The sequence below is a fragment of the Nicrophorus vespilloides genome, unplaced genomic scaffold, assembly GCF_001412225.1.
Source record: "Nicrophorus vespilloides isolate i.1.1-1 unplaced genomic scaffold, Nicve_v1.0, whole genome shotgun sequence".
NCBI classification, from domain to species: domain Eukaryota; kingdom Metazoa; phylum Arthropoda; class Insecta; order Coleoptera; family Silphidae; genus Nicrophorus; species Nicrophorus vespilloides.
In genome coordinates this window covers 1,743-18,858 of record NW_017096168.1, presented here as the reverse complement: position 1 = coordinate 18,858, position 17,116 = coordinate 1,743, and the positions used below count along the sequence as shown (strand labels likewise).

General features: G+C 35.0%; 3 protein-coding genes across 3 annotated transcripts; 1 reads left to right on the top strand and 2 right to left on the bottom strand.

The window, feature by feature from the left end:
- Nucleotides 1-344: 344 nt before the first annotated feature.
- LOC108569894 (V-type proton ATPase 16 kDa proteolipid subunit) lies at nt 345-5,406 on the bottom strand. The gene is made up of 3 exons (XM_017931646.1): nt 5,120-5,406; nt 2,999-3,188; nt 345-2,128 (listed from the first exon to the last, which is right to left on the bottom strand). Exons 1-3 carry the CDS (start codon nt 5,196-5,198, stop codon nt 1,924-1,926), a joined length of 474 nt encoding a protein of 157 aa, XP_017787135.1. The 5' UTR covers nt 5,199-5,406; the 3' UTR covers nt 345-1,923.
- Nucleotides 5,407-9,082: 3,676 nt separating this feature from the next.
- On the bottom strand, nt 9,083-16,757 carry LOC108569893 (heat shock protein 75 kDa, mitochondrial). The gene is made up of 10 exons (XM_017931645.1): nt 16,582-16,757; nt 16,413-16,502; nt 15,869-16,355; nt 15,467-15,813; nt 15,231-15,414; nt 15,022-15,169; nt 10,463-10,590; nt 9,984-10,403; nt 9,857-9,929; nt 9,083-9,305 (listed from the first exon to the last, which is right to left on the bottom strand). Exons 1-10 carry the CDS (start codon nt 16,685-16,687, stop codon nt 9,204-9,206), a joined length of 2,085 nt encoding a protein of 694 aa, XP_017787134.1. The 5' UTR covers nt 16,688-16,757; the 3' UTR covers nt 9,083-9,203.
- On the top strand, nt 10,748-15,015 carry LOC108569892 (Fanconi anemia group D2 protein). The gene is made up of 2 exons (XM_017931644.1): nt 10,748-10,872; nt 10,924-15,015. Exon 2 carries the CDS (start codon nt 10,931-10,933, stop codon nt 14,975-14,977), a length of 4,047 nt encoding a protein of 1,348 aa, XP_017787133.1. The 5' UTR covers nt 10,748-10,872; nt 10,924-10,930; the 3' UTR covers nt 14,978-15,015.
- Nucleotides 16,758-17,116: the final 359 nt, after the last annotated feature.

The following is a 17,116-nucleotide window of genomic DNA, read 5'->3' as shown; positions in this document are numbered from 1 at the left end:
CAGTTATCATTTTTTTTTCACACACATGTTATTATATATATATGCTGTTCCCCGTTTACAACAAAGAGAGAAAAGGACTAAAAAAATGTGAACAGAACAAAAATTAAGGAGAAAAAAAAAACACGTTATTTAAATTAATTAAAGAAGTATACGCAAACGACATTTTTTTTTGTTGTTGTTGCGATGACCAGAAGTTTTACAAGGTGCAAACAATGTTAATGGTATTTTTCCACTCCTTGAAAAAATGCAGGCATTCAGTGATCGGGATTTTTAATGTCCCGTGCCGAAGTGTTTTTTCTTTAATAATCAATTTGTTCGTTCGTTCGTTTTCAGTAAAAATAAACACTGAAACTTAAATAAATGAGGGAGAAGAATACTATATAACATTCTTATGCTAAGAGAAGAGCGGAAACAGTGCGACAGGATGCGCCGTCACAAAAAGTGGGGAAGTTCCGAAGATCCGTCGCAGTGTCATCACTTCCTCGAGCTAAACTACAGAGAAGGCTAACACGTATAATTACTATCAACACCAAACCATCGATACACATTATGCTGTTATATATACGTACAACAAGTTATTCATCATAATTTTTTTTTTTGTAATCCCTTTATTTGAATTCACGTTTCAAAATCTTCTGTTATTTCTCAAAGATTTTAGTAAACATTGGAAGGTTGCTTTCATTATCCTTTTTTTCTTCTTCGTTATAATTGGTTTTATTATATGACACTTATACAATCACTCCAACTTAATGTTTGGAGTGGGTTCATAGCAGGGTTGAGTGGGTCTTGATTCAATCCTTTCACACATCTCTAAACGTCTTCTATTCATCTTCACTTTTTTTTTAAACCATGAGCAAAACTCGAAACTAAATTAAGCTGCTGAATGAAACAAACTGCTTAAAACAAATAATAGTTTATAATATGATAACAACTAAACTTTTTACAAGTGATATGTTGAAATAACATCAGAAATGAAAGTTGAAGCGAGTCAATAATAATAATAATAATGTATGCCAAACAAAGAGAAATATGTGAACTTGGTATGTGGCCCTAGGTGTATGTATGTAAATATATATTACTTTGTAGCTTTGGTGTTAGCTAGCTATCCAATTAGAAACTCGCTAAAGTAATAATAGCATTATGTAAAATAAATGAAGTCTATTTAAAAAAAACAAACATAAACAGAATGAAATTCTTATGTATCAAGATATACAGAATTAAAAGTAATTGTGCTATTTATTTTTTTTGTTTAATTTATTTGAAATACTCGAATGCGCTCAATAGAGCAATCAATGGTTGTTTTTTTTCTTTCTGAAATCAGGTTCTCTTACTTTTTTTTAACTAATATATACTACAAATATAACTATACAATAATTAAGACGTAACCTTTCATGAAGTTGACTGTCAATGAATCGCTAAAAGTACTGCTAAAATTATTTACATGCTAAATAAATTCGCACCAATATTTTTATAGTTCCACCGTCCAGTCAATCTCCACCGAAAGCTCACAATTATGTTACAATCATTTTTACATTTAAACATTAAAAACAAAATGATTAAAAAAGAAGAACTCCTTCTTTCCGTTCATACCGCCCTCCAAGGAAACGGTGGGCAGGTGAAACAAATGGATAGTAGTAATACATGAATATTACGCGCGTTTTTTTTTTATTATTTTCTTGGACGAGGAACTAAAACGGAGACGTGTTCTCATTTTCTTTCAGTTATTTTGTTTTGTTAAAGGGGTGGTAGGACTGAGATGGGGGATTGGGAGGAACTGGGGTGGAGCGTAAGGGGTAGTAGTAGTAGGACGTGGTTCTGGAAATGTATCTTATTTTCGTTATAGGTTTTTTTTACTGTTTGAAGGGGGGCAGGCTGATAAGTCGGTGGTAAGGGGGATGAAGTAAAAGCAAACGGATGAATAACTTATTTAGTGTAGAGGTAGATGGCTACGATGAGACCGTAGAGACCCAATACTTCAGCGAAAATGAGGATGAGGATCATTCCTACGAAGAGACGGGGCTGTTGGGCTGTTCCACGGACACCGGCGTCACCTACGATTCCTATGGCGAATCCTGCCGCCAAACCGGAGAAACCTACCGCAAGGCCGGCTCCCAAGTGAATGAATCCTCTGTAAAAGAAAATAGAAATAAATAAAATAAACAATCAATACTTTTTGACCGCTTGAGCCGTATCCTTGTTCCCTTCCTCGATTCACAACCGCAGAACCTAAATGTCTATATATTATTCCCGAGGAGGGGTTTCCGAGCACCCTCTGCCGCACATTATCGACCCTTTTACGCCCTGCGACGTTCCGGACTTGTTACTCCGCGTCTGAAATTTTCCGTGATCATTCACCCCTTGCTTTTTGCAGGCAGCGGTGTTTCTTTTCAATCTTCTCAATTAAATTAGAGCAATTCAATTTGCATCATAGCATTCATTCAATTTTATTACGCCGATTTCATTACAGTCAAACATTGTCGAAATAAGCGAAGAATTAAATGAGATAAAAACATTGATTTTTTGGGAAGACCCATCGCCATGGAAACGGCCGATAAATCATTCTCTAATCTGGGTCAATACAACGGACAGAGATGAAAAACGTGGCTTATATTGAACACGTACGGAAACTTTAATACCGACCTTTTTCACCTTACGGCTTTGCTAATACGTGGATTCATAAACAATATACTAATAATTATCTATTTAAAACTATGAACAGAACAATAAAATAATAATCTTTTTTGATTTAAAATTGTATAGATGAAGTCAATTTATGTTTACTTAAATTAATTACTTTAAGAATATGCGAAAACTGTGTATTGTATCAAAGTCTATTTCGTTATTAATATGAATAATGTCAAAACTCGAAGAGCAGAGATTAATGTAAATATTTTCTGAGCATCTTTTCTGATGTATAAAAATAGATTCGTTAATAATAATTCCTGAAATACGTGTACACATTACGCAGTACGTTTATAAAGATATGCGCGATAATTACCTGTAGAGTGGGTATTCCGCTGGTTCCGCAAGATTACCGGAAATCAGTACAGCAACGACAAGACCGTAAATGGCAATAATACCAGCCATGACAACAGGAATGATGGATTTCATGATAAGTTCGGGCCTCATCACCGACATGGCGGCAATACCGGTACCGGATTTCGCTGTGCCATAGGCGGCTCCAAGAGCTGGAAAAGAACGAAAGAAAAAAAAACATAAATTATTATCATTACATAATGCAAGTACATATATTATATTGAGCTGCATCGTTCTTGGAATGCAATGTTGTTGATGGATGCAACTAACTGCATTTGTTATTAACCAAGTGGAAATAGAAACGCTGTCTGTTGGGTGTCCAGGTGAAAAGCATGGAATAGTTTGGATCGGTGCCAATCAGACGGGAGTTGATGAGTTTATTTACGTTTACAGTCGATAGTTGTAATAATAATGCGATTAATAGGAGCGGAATACAAATGCGAGAATTAATCCGGAGCTAAAAATATTTTGAAGTACAAGTGCATGCATTGTGATGCAAAATAGCCCGTGTGAATCATCCTACTTCTGACTGTAAAAACTACAAAATCCGACGCTAATTTCTCGAAATGTGTATAATAATACAGGCACACATGATGATATTGTAACGCGGTAGTGGTTATCCTTGAGATCACATGTCCATTCGTATCCATCCACCTTCACTTTCTCGTGACTACCAAGATCATCTAATTGAAATAAGGGCATCCTTCAATCGAGCTTCAATTGTTTACGAAGCAAACAATTGGTCATTTGGGCAAAGTTCAACAGTGTCGCGTTACATAATCTGAATTAAGCGCCACGCTTGCATTATTGAATCACGCCCCCCGCGCAGAACAACAATCGAAAGAATTATTGTTAAGTAGGTGGCAATATGTCACATGCAATATAGCCACATGACCCAGCCCGAATTAATGGAAAATCCATAAACCTAAACCGAGAAATTGTACTCTAAAAGCTTGTGATTACAGTTTACATACATTATCATGCATCACATGATAAGGGGAGCCCAGCCTTAAATCACATGATTGTTGCTTGCCCCAAAAGGAAGATACACTTTCTTCCAGCTTATGTGACCATGTATTTAATTGTATATAATTTTTTGGTTGCTTCTTTTCGCACGGAATACTAATTGATTTCTTTGTCCTCGATTAGAAAGCCGATCATATGACTGAAACCTAACCTTAATGAATACATGGAATATGTTTTCGAGAAACCACAATCATGTGACGTCTGGGCATGAATGGAAATTGATCGATTCTACTGAAAACTATATGGAATTATGATTATTTATGAATATTATAAGCGTCGGAAAATTTTTATCAAGTTTCAACCTTGAAGTCACATGTTTATATGCAAAATGGGCATTTACAGGGAAACACCCATCCATAACTATAAGTATGCCTTCCTTATCAAATGTGAGGCAATTTAAGTGCGTAATGTATGAATAATATGCGAATGGGTTTTTATTCTTCCATTAAACATGAATCGCGTGTGAATATGGATCAAGTGGCGTTTGTCTTGAGGACATGCCCAATCATCTCGAGTCATGTGATCAATGGAAATGTCATGTTTTCTGGTTGAATGTGGATGTTTGATGGGGAAACTGGGGGTTTCGGGCGGGTCTCGACACCTGGGCATGTGATCGGACCCATCAAAGTGGGTCAGATGGGCGAAAATGTTATTAAACAATTAGTTTTATTACGCTGTTGTTTTCTTGGCTCTTGCTCGATGCATTGATCGCATTTAGGGCTGTGAAAGGAACTCCGCTGCGCTTCAACTTATGTCTACGTTTCATTGATGAGCCACTACGCCCTTGATTAAGGCCCAGTTTATTGCCAAAATTAAACGAAACCAGCGGGTCCGTCATTTTTTCCAAGCCAAATCTTTTAATATACATCGAACAAGAGCCTTGTACAACAACGAGCCGTTCTGTAAATGTAAAACATGCAAAATTAGTCTGGACATTGATGGGGGGCGAAGCACACACATAAATCGATATTGTGAAGCGGCTAGGCCAGGGATGTCATTAGGATGTGGAATGCTTAAGAAATAAAAAAAGAGGATAAATTGTGTATAACCAACGTACCACTGAAAATAATAGCTGAGGCAGCTCCCATGACGCCGAAAAATGGTCCATAGACGGGGTTTTCTTCAGATAAAGCCATTTTTGATAGATTTTTACGGAGTATTTACAGGTCCAAACGAATTAAACTGCGCACAACACTCCACAGTAACAGAGAACCCACTGACAAATATGGCCTACACAGCTACCAGCTAGAATGGGTCATATGACGATAAGAAAATTTCTACTGGAGTGTGGCTGTGGCAACCGCTCTCATTGGTTTAACCGACGGTAAAGGACACAAATACACCAATCGCAGCGCTTTTTGACAGTTTGCTGGCGTGACGTCACCGCGTCCGCCCCTCTCCCCGTCACACCGCTGCATCCGGCGCCGTTAATTCCGCACGTTATTGGGAAATAATTAGACGAATTATTATTAAAATACGAAAAAGCAATTGTCATATGGTCGGCAGTCTCTAATGTGCCCATTCAAATTTCCAATGGACACAATTTGAATCACATGATTGACGATTCGTCGATGCCACATCCGCCCGGAAGGCGCATGCGAAAAAGCGCGCCAATTCAAAATTTAATTGATGTCAATCGCGACCAGCTTCGAAACAGCAGAATTAACACAAAGAAGCAATTAAACTAATCATCACACCTGCAACTACCAAATCGGTTGCGTAATCAACATTGTTTGCACATTCCATTCTCACAAAATTAATAATTTTTTGTACGACTTTCATCTGCTCATTTTTATTTCAAATTTATTAATCTCATCCATTTTAGTTCGAATCGCGTAAGCAGACTCAATTCCCAAACGCTTTCAGTGTTCGTAAATTAAGATCGCTTAAATTACCAATTAAAACTTCATTAACAGACGCTTATATCTTAAACATTTTTACAACTTTTTAATAGGAATAAATTTAGAAATTGAGTTTGTCTCTTATCAATAGCTTAAATCGCCATGTAATTAAATGCTTTTGAGAATTGTTATAATTTTTCATGGGAAATTTTAACGCGAAATCAGTGCGCGCGTGCAATGCTGGTTGCATCTGTCATATATTCAATAAATCGTTAACTTTATCATAATTATTACAAAATGCTATAGTCGACTTTATGTATGATAAAATATGATACAAAAGGTGGTAGACTTAAATCTCATCAACAATAAAAAATCCATTGTGTGGTCCATTAATACCGAAAGAGTGACTAAAATAAAAAAAAAATACTCAGAATTGATAGAAAGCCAGTCAAGTAGAAGGAAGAGTAACAAGTTTTAACAAGTTTTAACAACAAAACATTCAGACAATATCTCGTGGTCACATTAGAAGAAACCTCTTATATTTTAAATCATAAGAAACTTCAATCACTGTCTACTTGAATAATTATTATTAAGGATTTTATAAATGAAAGAAAACTAGTATTCACCAAAAGTATATAAAACTTTAAAGTTCACATATTTGTAAAAATTACTACCTTTTTTAATTGATTATGACATTTGTATTTAAAAAATCAATTAATATATTACATAATTATGTAGGTTGTTTATTTAACTTGTAATTAATTTCTGATTGAAAATTCTGTAAAATTTAATTGATTTTCAGTATATTAATATTCATTTATGTGATTATTAATCAAGTATTATGTTGATTATTCAGTAAACAATTGATAAAACAAATAATTGTAGAAACTTGGTTTTCATATCTACTTTATTATATCACTAGTCACAAGACACTGATGTTGGCTAATAATTAGATTTTTCCCAAACGCTCTTAAAAAGTAATAAAGTTTACTTTCAAATAGAATTTTCTACTATTGTATTTCATAGTTTCACTGTAATTTCATTTGAATATAATGAATTTTCTTTAAAAATCGATATTAAGGACATCGCGAAGAAAGGGCGTGCCCGAAGCCTCGTGCATAAGTAATTTCAGCACGTACAGCTTATGGATCAGCTCTTAGTATTTAAGATTTTCCACGTATTTTTACCATAATTACAAAAAATAATCACCTATTAATAATCTACAAATTGAAAATTAACGAATCGCTATGAAAAACGTTTAAGTTTAATGCTTGTAAATGATTTATTCGAGTTTCCTTTCAATTTAATCAATAATGCCCAACAAAATTGTGTGTGTACCCCGAAAATTCCGTGCTGTCTCAATACACGTGACCCAAACAGTCACGGGATATCACATGATTGGTTTACTCTCTTTACGAAAACGTTACAGATTTGAAAGTTGATGCTGTTTGTAAGATGCATTTTCTATAAGAAAATCTCGAGGGAAAATACATTTGCATGAGGTAATTAATGGGAATAGAGATCACAAGATTCGAAGCCGCGCCCATGAATATCCAGGCCTTCAAAAATACGGTCGAATCGCACTCGTTTCTAGCACGAATTTGTAATTAGTGTAAATAGTAATAGTAACCATTATTATTATGTTGTGTTTTTAACGAATTTGAAGTATCTCTAATTATCAAAATTAGAAAAAATAAATGAAATTCTTATGCAAATGCCAAAAAACCTTGAATGCGTCAATACATGTTGCAAGTAGCACACAAAAAAAAATGCGGTCAAATTTTAATAAAATGAAAATCAAAAGTTTAACAATTGAGGATCTGAGATCATGTCAAGTACATAAAGTAAATTGATGAAAATGAATGCAAACTAATTTGAACCACTTTCTTCTTAAGATTTTATGCTGATATAATGATCTTTTTTATGGAAATATTTGATATGTTATTGTCCAATTGAAAATATTTAGTGTTGTCTGGACAAAGTCTTGATTTATACTTAAATATACAATTATGTCAATTACATAAAATATATTGAAGAAAATGAATGCAAACTGAATTGAACCACATATTTAATGCTGTTATATAATGAGAAGAAACACAGGTATCAAAGATTCAATCTTACAGATTTTGTTTTTTGTAATGGTAATCTTTTATATGTTATTGACTAATTCAGTATTCTCTAAGGTGAATAAACAAACAACCATCTGCTACATATTTTCTTTAATTGTCTGATATTTATCAGATATCTTTATTTACGTGATTATCTGTTAATCTAATCTAGACAGAAATCAATTTCGAATTGAATGAAGTAAAAAATAAAATTTATATAAATTTGTGTCAAATATTCATGGCGCAAGTGACTTGCATTTAGTTTACGTAAAGGAATCGTACACTGTAGTATTTTCTACTATGCCCACTAATTCCTCTCTTATATAAGTTGTATGAGCTCTGATGTAAATGGTGAAGGCAAACATGTGTAATATCATGTTAAACAGCGAAACAGATTAAACAAATAGAGTTTAATTATGACTTGTGCGATATCTCTTCTTTATGGAGAGAACGATACTCCTCTCTCTTGGCACACCGTTTCTGGGTTAAAACATTTCGACCGAGAAAATCATATGGAATAAATGTATGACGGACGGCGCAGTCTTTACAAATCACGCGCGCACACGCGTTTACGTAATTAATTCGAACATTAAATAATTAACGCGATGTTTGCAGATGGTGATAAGCGGTTGTAAAGTAAACAAGTACATTTTTTTTAGTAATTAAATGTTATTGATTCGTTGAATATTTTGTTGTAATCTCGATTGTCGATAAGCATAATCACATACATATTGTTATTATGTTCGCTGTAAAATCAATCGTTTTGAATTTTATTACCACGTGTATTATTTGTTTGATAGCTCATAGATGTCACAAATATTTATAAAAAGCTGTATTTCCATCCTCCAGTTAATGGTCAATTTCAATCATTAAATTTGTTTCTATCCTCAATTACCAGTCTAATTTGTTGATAGAAATCTTATCAATCTTTGTTCAAGTACTTTTATCACTCGGCCATTTTAATATTAAATATTTTTACTTAATTCAAAAACTGTACTAATTCAATTTTCAATTGTTTCAATTACAAAAAATAATTATTAGTAATATAATAGGAGGAATAATCTATAAATCATCATTAAAAAAATTATATCTGTATTAACATAATACATATCATTTTTGAGTGTAGGAATGATACCTTATGATAACAATTAAAACAAGAAAACTAAGTAATAAAAAGAGAACAGAAAATCCCTTAATGCTTGTCCAAAGCCTTGGACAGCAGATCATTCATGGAGGTAAGGAGAATCCTTGGGTCGTCGACGAGACCAGCACCGACCATCGAGTTGGCGAACAGCTGTGAAAAAAAAAGACAATAATAATGATCACGGAATAGAGAAGAAGAAAAAAAAAAGGAATTTGAAAACATGCAGCAGCGGCCTTCTTACATTTTATTTTTATCTACGGCATTTATCACATACGTTATCCAACGTTTTGTTACAACGGTGATAATGTATCTCATGATAGGATCAAACAAAACGGAACTTATCGGCCAATTTCATTACATAAACTGTACGTGTGACAAAACAGAAGCCTTAATTATTAAACATCTCGTAGTTTTCAACCCCCAGGTGTTTCGATGATAACGTCCGCGATATTCTTCCAAGGAAATCGAGATTATCAATAATTCCTGTCCGTAAATATTTTCACTGTTTGCACTCCTCGTTATCATCAATCATATGAGATATTTTTCTTCCTTAAATTTTTATTCTCAAACGTATTGAGGAAAACTACTACGAATAACATTTTCTGACTACTGTTATTCAATTCATAGTTGCTCTTCTTTGTTTTTATACGATATTATTACTAGCCTCGAGTATTTTTCTATAAATAATTGAATGAGCGTACCTGTTTAGTGAGGAGTTCGGCCAATGGTGGATCGGAAGTAATCAGCTTGTGCAGTTTCTTGATGATAGGATGCCTGAAGATAAAATTGCGTTAACAATGATTTATAGTTCTAAATAAAACTGCATACTTTGGGTTGATTTCTAGTTGAGGTTGCAGCAGGGCAAATCTTCTATCTTCAGATAACGAATGGCTTTGTGTGCGGATGAAATGTCTCGCGGCTGCCATTTCTTCTACAGTGATAACACAAGGATGGTTTTCCAAACGGGTGGTGGCATTCACTTGAGCGGCTTTTCCAGGCAATTGGTCCTTCATCCATTTAACAAGTTCATCGATTTCGCTCCTCTTCAAGCTGTCGTCTCCTAAGTTAGTCAAATCGGCTGCAGCTTTGTCCTCTCTCATGTCCTTCTCAACAGAAACCACCCTGAATCCCTTGAACTGTTGCAACTGCATCAAGACTAATTCATCGTATGGTTCATAGCAGAAGAGCACTTCTTGTTTCTTCGCTTTCAAAGATTCGTAATATGGTGATGCTTCAGCTAGGGTGCGACTGTAATTAAGTAAAATTGTTAATTGAAAGATTACGATATTGAACTATTTAGAATATACCTTGGGGCAGCCAAATAGAAGATAGTTTTCTGGCCGTCAGTGATTTTAGAAACGTAGTCCTGAAGGCTCACCTTGGCTCCGGCATCTTTGTGAGACGATTCGAAACGCAAGAGTTTTGCAATTTCCTCCTAGAACGATAAACAAAAGTATGTATACATTTAACTGCTGTAAAACTTGTTAGTAAATGTAGGTCTAATACATGAATAATAATTGAAAATAAATTTAAATATTAATTGAAAACTTGCAAGTTATGCAATTTGTTTTGCAAATATACGCCATATTTCTTTCAGTTACAATTCAAATTGTATACAGAATCTTCAAGAAACAACGAGTCCAACAAGTTTTATCATTTTGTGGCTTAATTAATAACATATTTAAGCAAAATTATATACATCAAAAGCAAATTATAGGTATGATTTCCGAATACAGTAGAAATAAATAGAAAATTATGTACATTTCAGGAAAACAATGTCGTTTAGGAGGAACATAACCTCACAATCGGAATCTGAGTATTTCCAGGCAGTTTTAATAAGAAGTGGCATGAAATTAACTTCAGACACAGGTGAAGAGCAGGATAAAGAGAATCAACTGGTTATCCTTATACAAGAGCAGGCACTTGTTATTATTGACTTGGAAAAGTTTCTGAATGAAAAGTCCCACAATATATCTAAATTCTTGAAAGGTCTCACAGTGTTTCTCAACAATGAGTGTAACTTCCAGCAAGCCTTACTTCCAACACAACTTATGAAGCCTGGCTTGGAAACAATGACAATGAAACAGGAATGTCTAATAAGAATTTTAATGCATGTTAAATGTTTGCAGAGTGCAATCATTGATATGGTACTAGAACAGTTGATAACACAAGTGAGCAATGAAATTGAAGAGACTGGCTGGATTAGAAAACTATTATTCTCATTAAGATATCTTCCATTTATAAATAAACCTAAAGAATTGTCTAGTAAACTGCTGGATGCATTAGAGATAGCTACATTTCCATCACAGTTAGAAATATTGACTTATATACCAGAAATAGTGCCAGATGATTTTTATGATGAAGTTGCAAAGCCTCTCTGTAAGTTACTGGAGGAGAATGAGGATCTCACAGGATCAATTATTGATTGTTTGAATGCTTTCAATTTGAACCAGGAAACAATATACACTATTCAAGAATACATAACTGAACAACTTCTGGGAAGTACAAGGTATTACAAAATATTCCCAATTTTATTTCAGTTCCTGGTGACAGGTTATAAATCTGATAATTTAATTCCCATATTGTTCAAAGCAAGGAATACATTTGATAACATTTTAAAAACAGAATCTGAAGAGATTGAAGTGATCACCAATAAACTGGTTGTTTGCAAAGAATTACAAATTTTGATTAGTCGCAGAAAAAACGTTTTCGATGGTTTGATGGGCATGATTTCAACTATAGCTGATTCCAGTAAACATAAACCTATTGATATAATAATACTTTTCATGTTGCATAGTATAAATAATTCAAATAAGACTCTTATTGAGGCAACGTTTAAAAAGCGAATTAAAGCGGGATTATTTAAAATAGATTTGATTGAGAAAACGTTTGAGAAGTGTTTTATCCAGCATCTCTTTAACAGCTACTTTCAGTCGATGTTGGATATTGCCAATTGCTTAGTGCTAGTTATTGATCACGTAGTTGTAGAAACAGGATCGTTGATGATCAAATTGATTTTCTGCAGCCCGCTTTGCACAAGCTTTCAAAGGCAAGACATCTTGTATAGTCTGATTCTCTTAATGGGAATTAACGAGTGTAAAAATGCTGCAACAGTGCTGGACATTTTAAATTCGCTGTTGGGCGAAGAGAAACTCAAAGAGCACTCCTTATTGCTCATGGGTTTGTTAAGGATGACTGAAGATTTGGAACTGAAGGAGGTGAAGAAATTGTATGAAATTTTATGTAAATTAACATGCGCCGAAGATAGCGACGAATCCGTGACGGGTCTGAAGGATGAAATTCACATGCTCATTCGAAAGCAATTGGCTAGTAATAAAAAGGACACTCAACACAGAGGTATAGTGTCTGGGGTTGTTATGGCAAAACACATGGCTGCAACTGGAGAATCGTTAAACGAGATCAGTTTTTCTGAAGAGAACATAAGTATATATGATTTACCGTTGGGGAAGCCACAGGATATCGCCAAATTATTCGATATGATCAACAAATGTACTTCAAACATTCCAAATCTCTGTGGTTTGTATTACGATCAACTCTCCGCAATGATTGTTGACTCGGGTGATATGGAACCTAACTCTATATATTGGTTGTTCACGAAGATAACTAATGAGTTCGAGAGCGCTTTCATTACAGATATGACGGAAGAACGCGTAGGTCCTATCAAATTAACGTTCCATCACTCATTAAACACCGAAAACGAGGTGGATGAGCCTATTGGTATTAGGATGGGTAATTTGATAATTGTTAACAATCAAACAAAAGCGAACGTATTAATTCTATCGCCATTATTCAGGCTTTTAAGAATCCTCAGCCAAAAACAACACAATGGAGATTTGTCAACAATTGATGCGTTGTTGGGCTGCGGAGTAGTACTGCCCCAGCACGCGAACTTAGAATCAATGGATATTGATCACGTGAAGTTGATTGCCGATTGCATATTCCATTGTATCAATTGGTTCCGAGAACTTATCAGTGCATTCGTTACACAAAACACCAAAAAGTTGCGGAAAAAAGTGCTTCAGAGGTTAATGCACCTGGTAGAACTGGAAGATCAGTTAGACAAATGCATGGAAATTATACCTGATCATAAACTACCGTCCAGTTATTTCGACCATGTCACTCAGAATATTCCAAAATCTCCAAGTAAAATAGGAAAAACTCTAACGGGAAGACCACCCAGCAAAAAGCAGAAGACGACGAATCCAACTCAAAATGATACAATTGCATCAACTTCAGCGCTTCCGACGCAAAGAACACAAGCGGGCAGCAAATCAAAAGTTTCGAAATTTGATTACAACTATAAGTTCAGAGAATTAGACACTGATGTTATAGTCTTGATTAAATACCCCTTAAATTTAAACCAGTCGCAAACTCAGGAAAGTACGTATCTCCACATAAAGCAATTCCAATACATCTTGAAAGATTTCGTGTGCAAGTTGAGCGTGCTTACCAAGTACAAGAACTTGGGGCTATCGCATTTGAGTATCGTGGATGTTGAGAAGTTGATCAAGAGCTGTGGCCGGTTAATACCAAACATTCACGTTCAGACAAGTGTGATCACTGAGAAATTAAAAAGCGAATTGGAGTCTGTGGATGGTATACTAGATGACCCACATATGTTCACCGATGAAGTCGTGGATTTGAAGATAACTATAGCTTTGATATTTGAATTTTATTCGTTGATTTTTAGTTGGGTAGGGTTTCAGCATGTCAAGAACGAGAAACTACTCATAATATGTCTAAGAACTTTCCAAGGGGAAACATCTTCACCAATCAATGTACCCATAAATAAATTGATTATGGACTTTTTGGATGCCCTCACCAGCTACGTGGATCAGTGTTTGTATCTGCCAGCTGCGATATCGATGATCGAGACGATGCAATCACTGTATAAAGTCCAAATGGGACCACTTGTAAAGAAGAAGGTTGTGAGTGTCAGTGAGAAGTTACTGCAGAGGAAATGGTATAATCTACAAGGGAACCGAGAGACTGGTCGAAACGCTTTTGCTCACATAGATATATTAGTGAAGGCGTATCTCCAAGACGCAAAGATTAAAACTATATGCGGACTAGTAGGTACTTTGCAAGAGCAAATACCAAATCTAGCGACTAAAACATCCTCCCTTGAAATGCTGGAAAGCATAGACAGAGCGAACTTCCATGTGTTTTACCGTGGTTTATGCTACGCTTTAGCTGAGGGTGTTAAAATAGAAATAGTGAGCTTAACTAATACAGAACATCTGGCTCTTTGGCGAACTACCACTCTCACCATGCAAGGCCTAATGACTGTTGCTAAAATGCACAAATCCAAAGGAGAGTTGGCCACCTTCCTTAAAAAATCTATCATCATACTGAAACAATTTTACACCCACGGAATACCAGTTTTGGAAATCATGCTGAAGTCAAAGACAGACGAGGTGTTGGAAATATTTAAAATTTTACAGTCCAGCACCAGATTCCTACATCACCTGTGTTGCTACACCAAAGCGATGAAGAACTCCAGTTTGATCAGCTACATTCCTCAATACCGATCGATCGTGGAAACTTTGATATACAGAGTTAAGGCGCTTCTGGTAGCGAATAATTGCCAACAAGCTTTCTGGATGGGAATTTTAAAGAACAAAAATCTGGATGAAGAGGATATTATAAGTCAGAGCACTGGGACTACCACGGAAATCATGGAGGAAGACGACGAAGAACAATTGCCCATGGATGAGAGTGACAACGAGGATTTGTTGTCGCTGGCAAACGAAGATTGTACGAGCCAAGGATCTGCTAGCGAATTGTTTGATATTGTATAAAGTTATATGATTTATCTTTAAAATATTAATAAACTGTTACTAACCTTTTCATTTTGGTCATGATTTACAATAATTCCCTCCTTTAAAAATAGTCCATAATCTGTGTAGAATTTATCGTACTCTTCGGGATTTTTGGTGGCCTTGTCTAACAAGAATTTTAAAATTCTGTTTGTTAAAACGCTGCCCAATTTCCTGTAAGACAAAACGCAATTTCGGAATAATAAATAGGATTCAATTATTATATAACACTCACTTGATTAACGCGCTGTTTTGCAGCAATTCTCTGCTTAAATTCAAGGGAATATCTTCAGAATCGACAACGCCTTTTACGAAACGCAACCATTTCGGGAGAATATTATCAGTTCGACTTTTGATCAAAACTTTCCTGGTATATAAAGCTACTCCAGTTTCAGTTTCTCTTGACATCTCAAATAAACCTAAACGTACATACTTTAAATACATTTATTACAATAATATAGATATTCTTACCTGGTTTGCCATCTGGGAAATATAACAGAGCATGAATAGATAGGGGAGCATCTGTGTTGTAATGTAAGGTAAACCTAGGAAGATCATAACTGTTGCTAATGTATCTATAAAATTCGCTGTGCTGTTGTGGAGTGATATTCTTTGGATCCATCAACCAGAGTGGTTGCACAGCATTCGCCTTTTTACCATTCAAGTAAATTGGGCTTCCAACAAAGTTGCTGTACTTGTTAATTATATTACTAACAGTATCTTCATCGCAGAATTCGCGACAATCCATTTTCAAGTGCATCACGATCTTGGTTCCGTTTTGCACGCCTTCAGCTTCTTGTACCTCATAAACTCCAGTTCTAAAATAAACAAATAATTAAAAAATAAATAAAATTAATTGAAAATGGAAAATACCCATCAGAGCTCCATTTATAACCCTGATCTCCAGTTGAAGATTTAGAATAAACCTCAACCTTATCAGCAACCATGAAGGCACTGTAGAAGCCAACACCAAACTGTCCAATGATATTGTTAGCATTTTCACCACCAGCAGCATTCTTATCTTTCAATTTCTCAAGGAAAGCCTTTGAGCCAGATCTGGCAATAACACCAAGGTTGGAAATGAGCTCATCTTTGCTCATACCAATGCCAGTATCTTGGATTGTCAATGTCCTGTTTTGTTTGTCAGTGGAAATGTGAATTTCCAATTGCCTGTCCTGTGCCTGCAAAGTTTGCTTTGCCTCCTCACTTGACAGCAATAAATAACGGAACTTCTCCAGAGCATCACTTGCATTCGAAATTAACTCTCTAACAAAAACTTCCTTTTCTGAATACAAAGATCTTGCAACAATATCCAGCAACATTCTTGTCTCCGCTTGGAATTCATGCTTGGTACTTTCACCTAAGGAAAGTATTAATTAAAATCAATAAGTATTAATTATAAAAGGGAAAAAAAAACCTTTTGGCTTCTCTGTATCTTTGATGATTGTATGGTAGTCTTCTTTGGCTTCAGCGTCGGTGCTTAAGAATCTAACATTGAGCAGACTCGCTGGAAATATCAATTTAACATTACAATCCGGGTTTAAAGTTCTAGAAATCATTGCATAACCTCAAATCGGACTACTCACCTTTATTTCCGTAAGTAAAAGTGTTTCGGTGAGCCAAGAATTTTCCATTATTGATGGCAACTTGGCTTAAGCGATATAAGCGCGAAAACCTTCCAAAACTTGCCATTTTACTTAAAATTAAAGCCTTTTCTTGTTCAACGTGCACACCAACTTTTATCACAACAAATCTGCGCACACCGGACAGGAATTAAATGAACTACTTATGCAACACATTTTACATTTATAAACTTTATTAATTTTAGTTAATACAAAATTTTAATTGGAGTTGATAATCACTAAAAGGTGACAGAAATACTGCCTTATTTATTGAAAAAATATATTTAAGTAACTTAATTATAACCATATTTGTAGTTTATATAATCATCAGAAAATTAATAGTATTAATATGAGATTTGAAGATTAATACTAATGTTAAACTTTGTTGTAAAACAGGGGTCGGCTACCTTTATGGAGCATAGAGCCACTTGCTTGTAAAAAAAAGTTTAGGGAGCCGCAAGTAGCATTTCAACATAGCTCTACAGCTCTACAGTAAGAG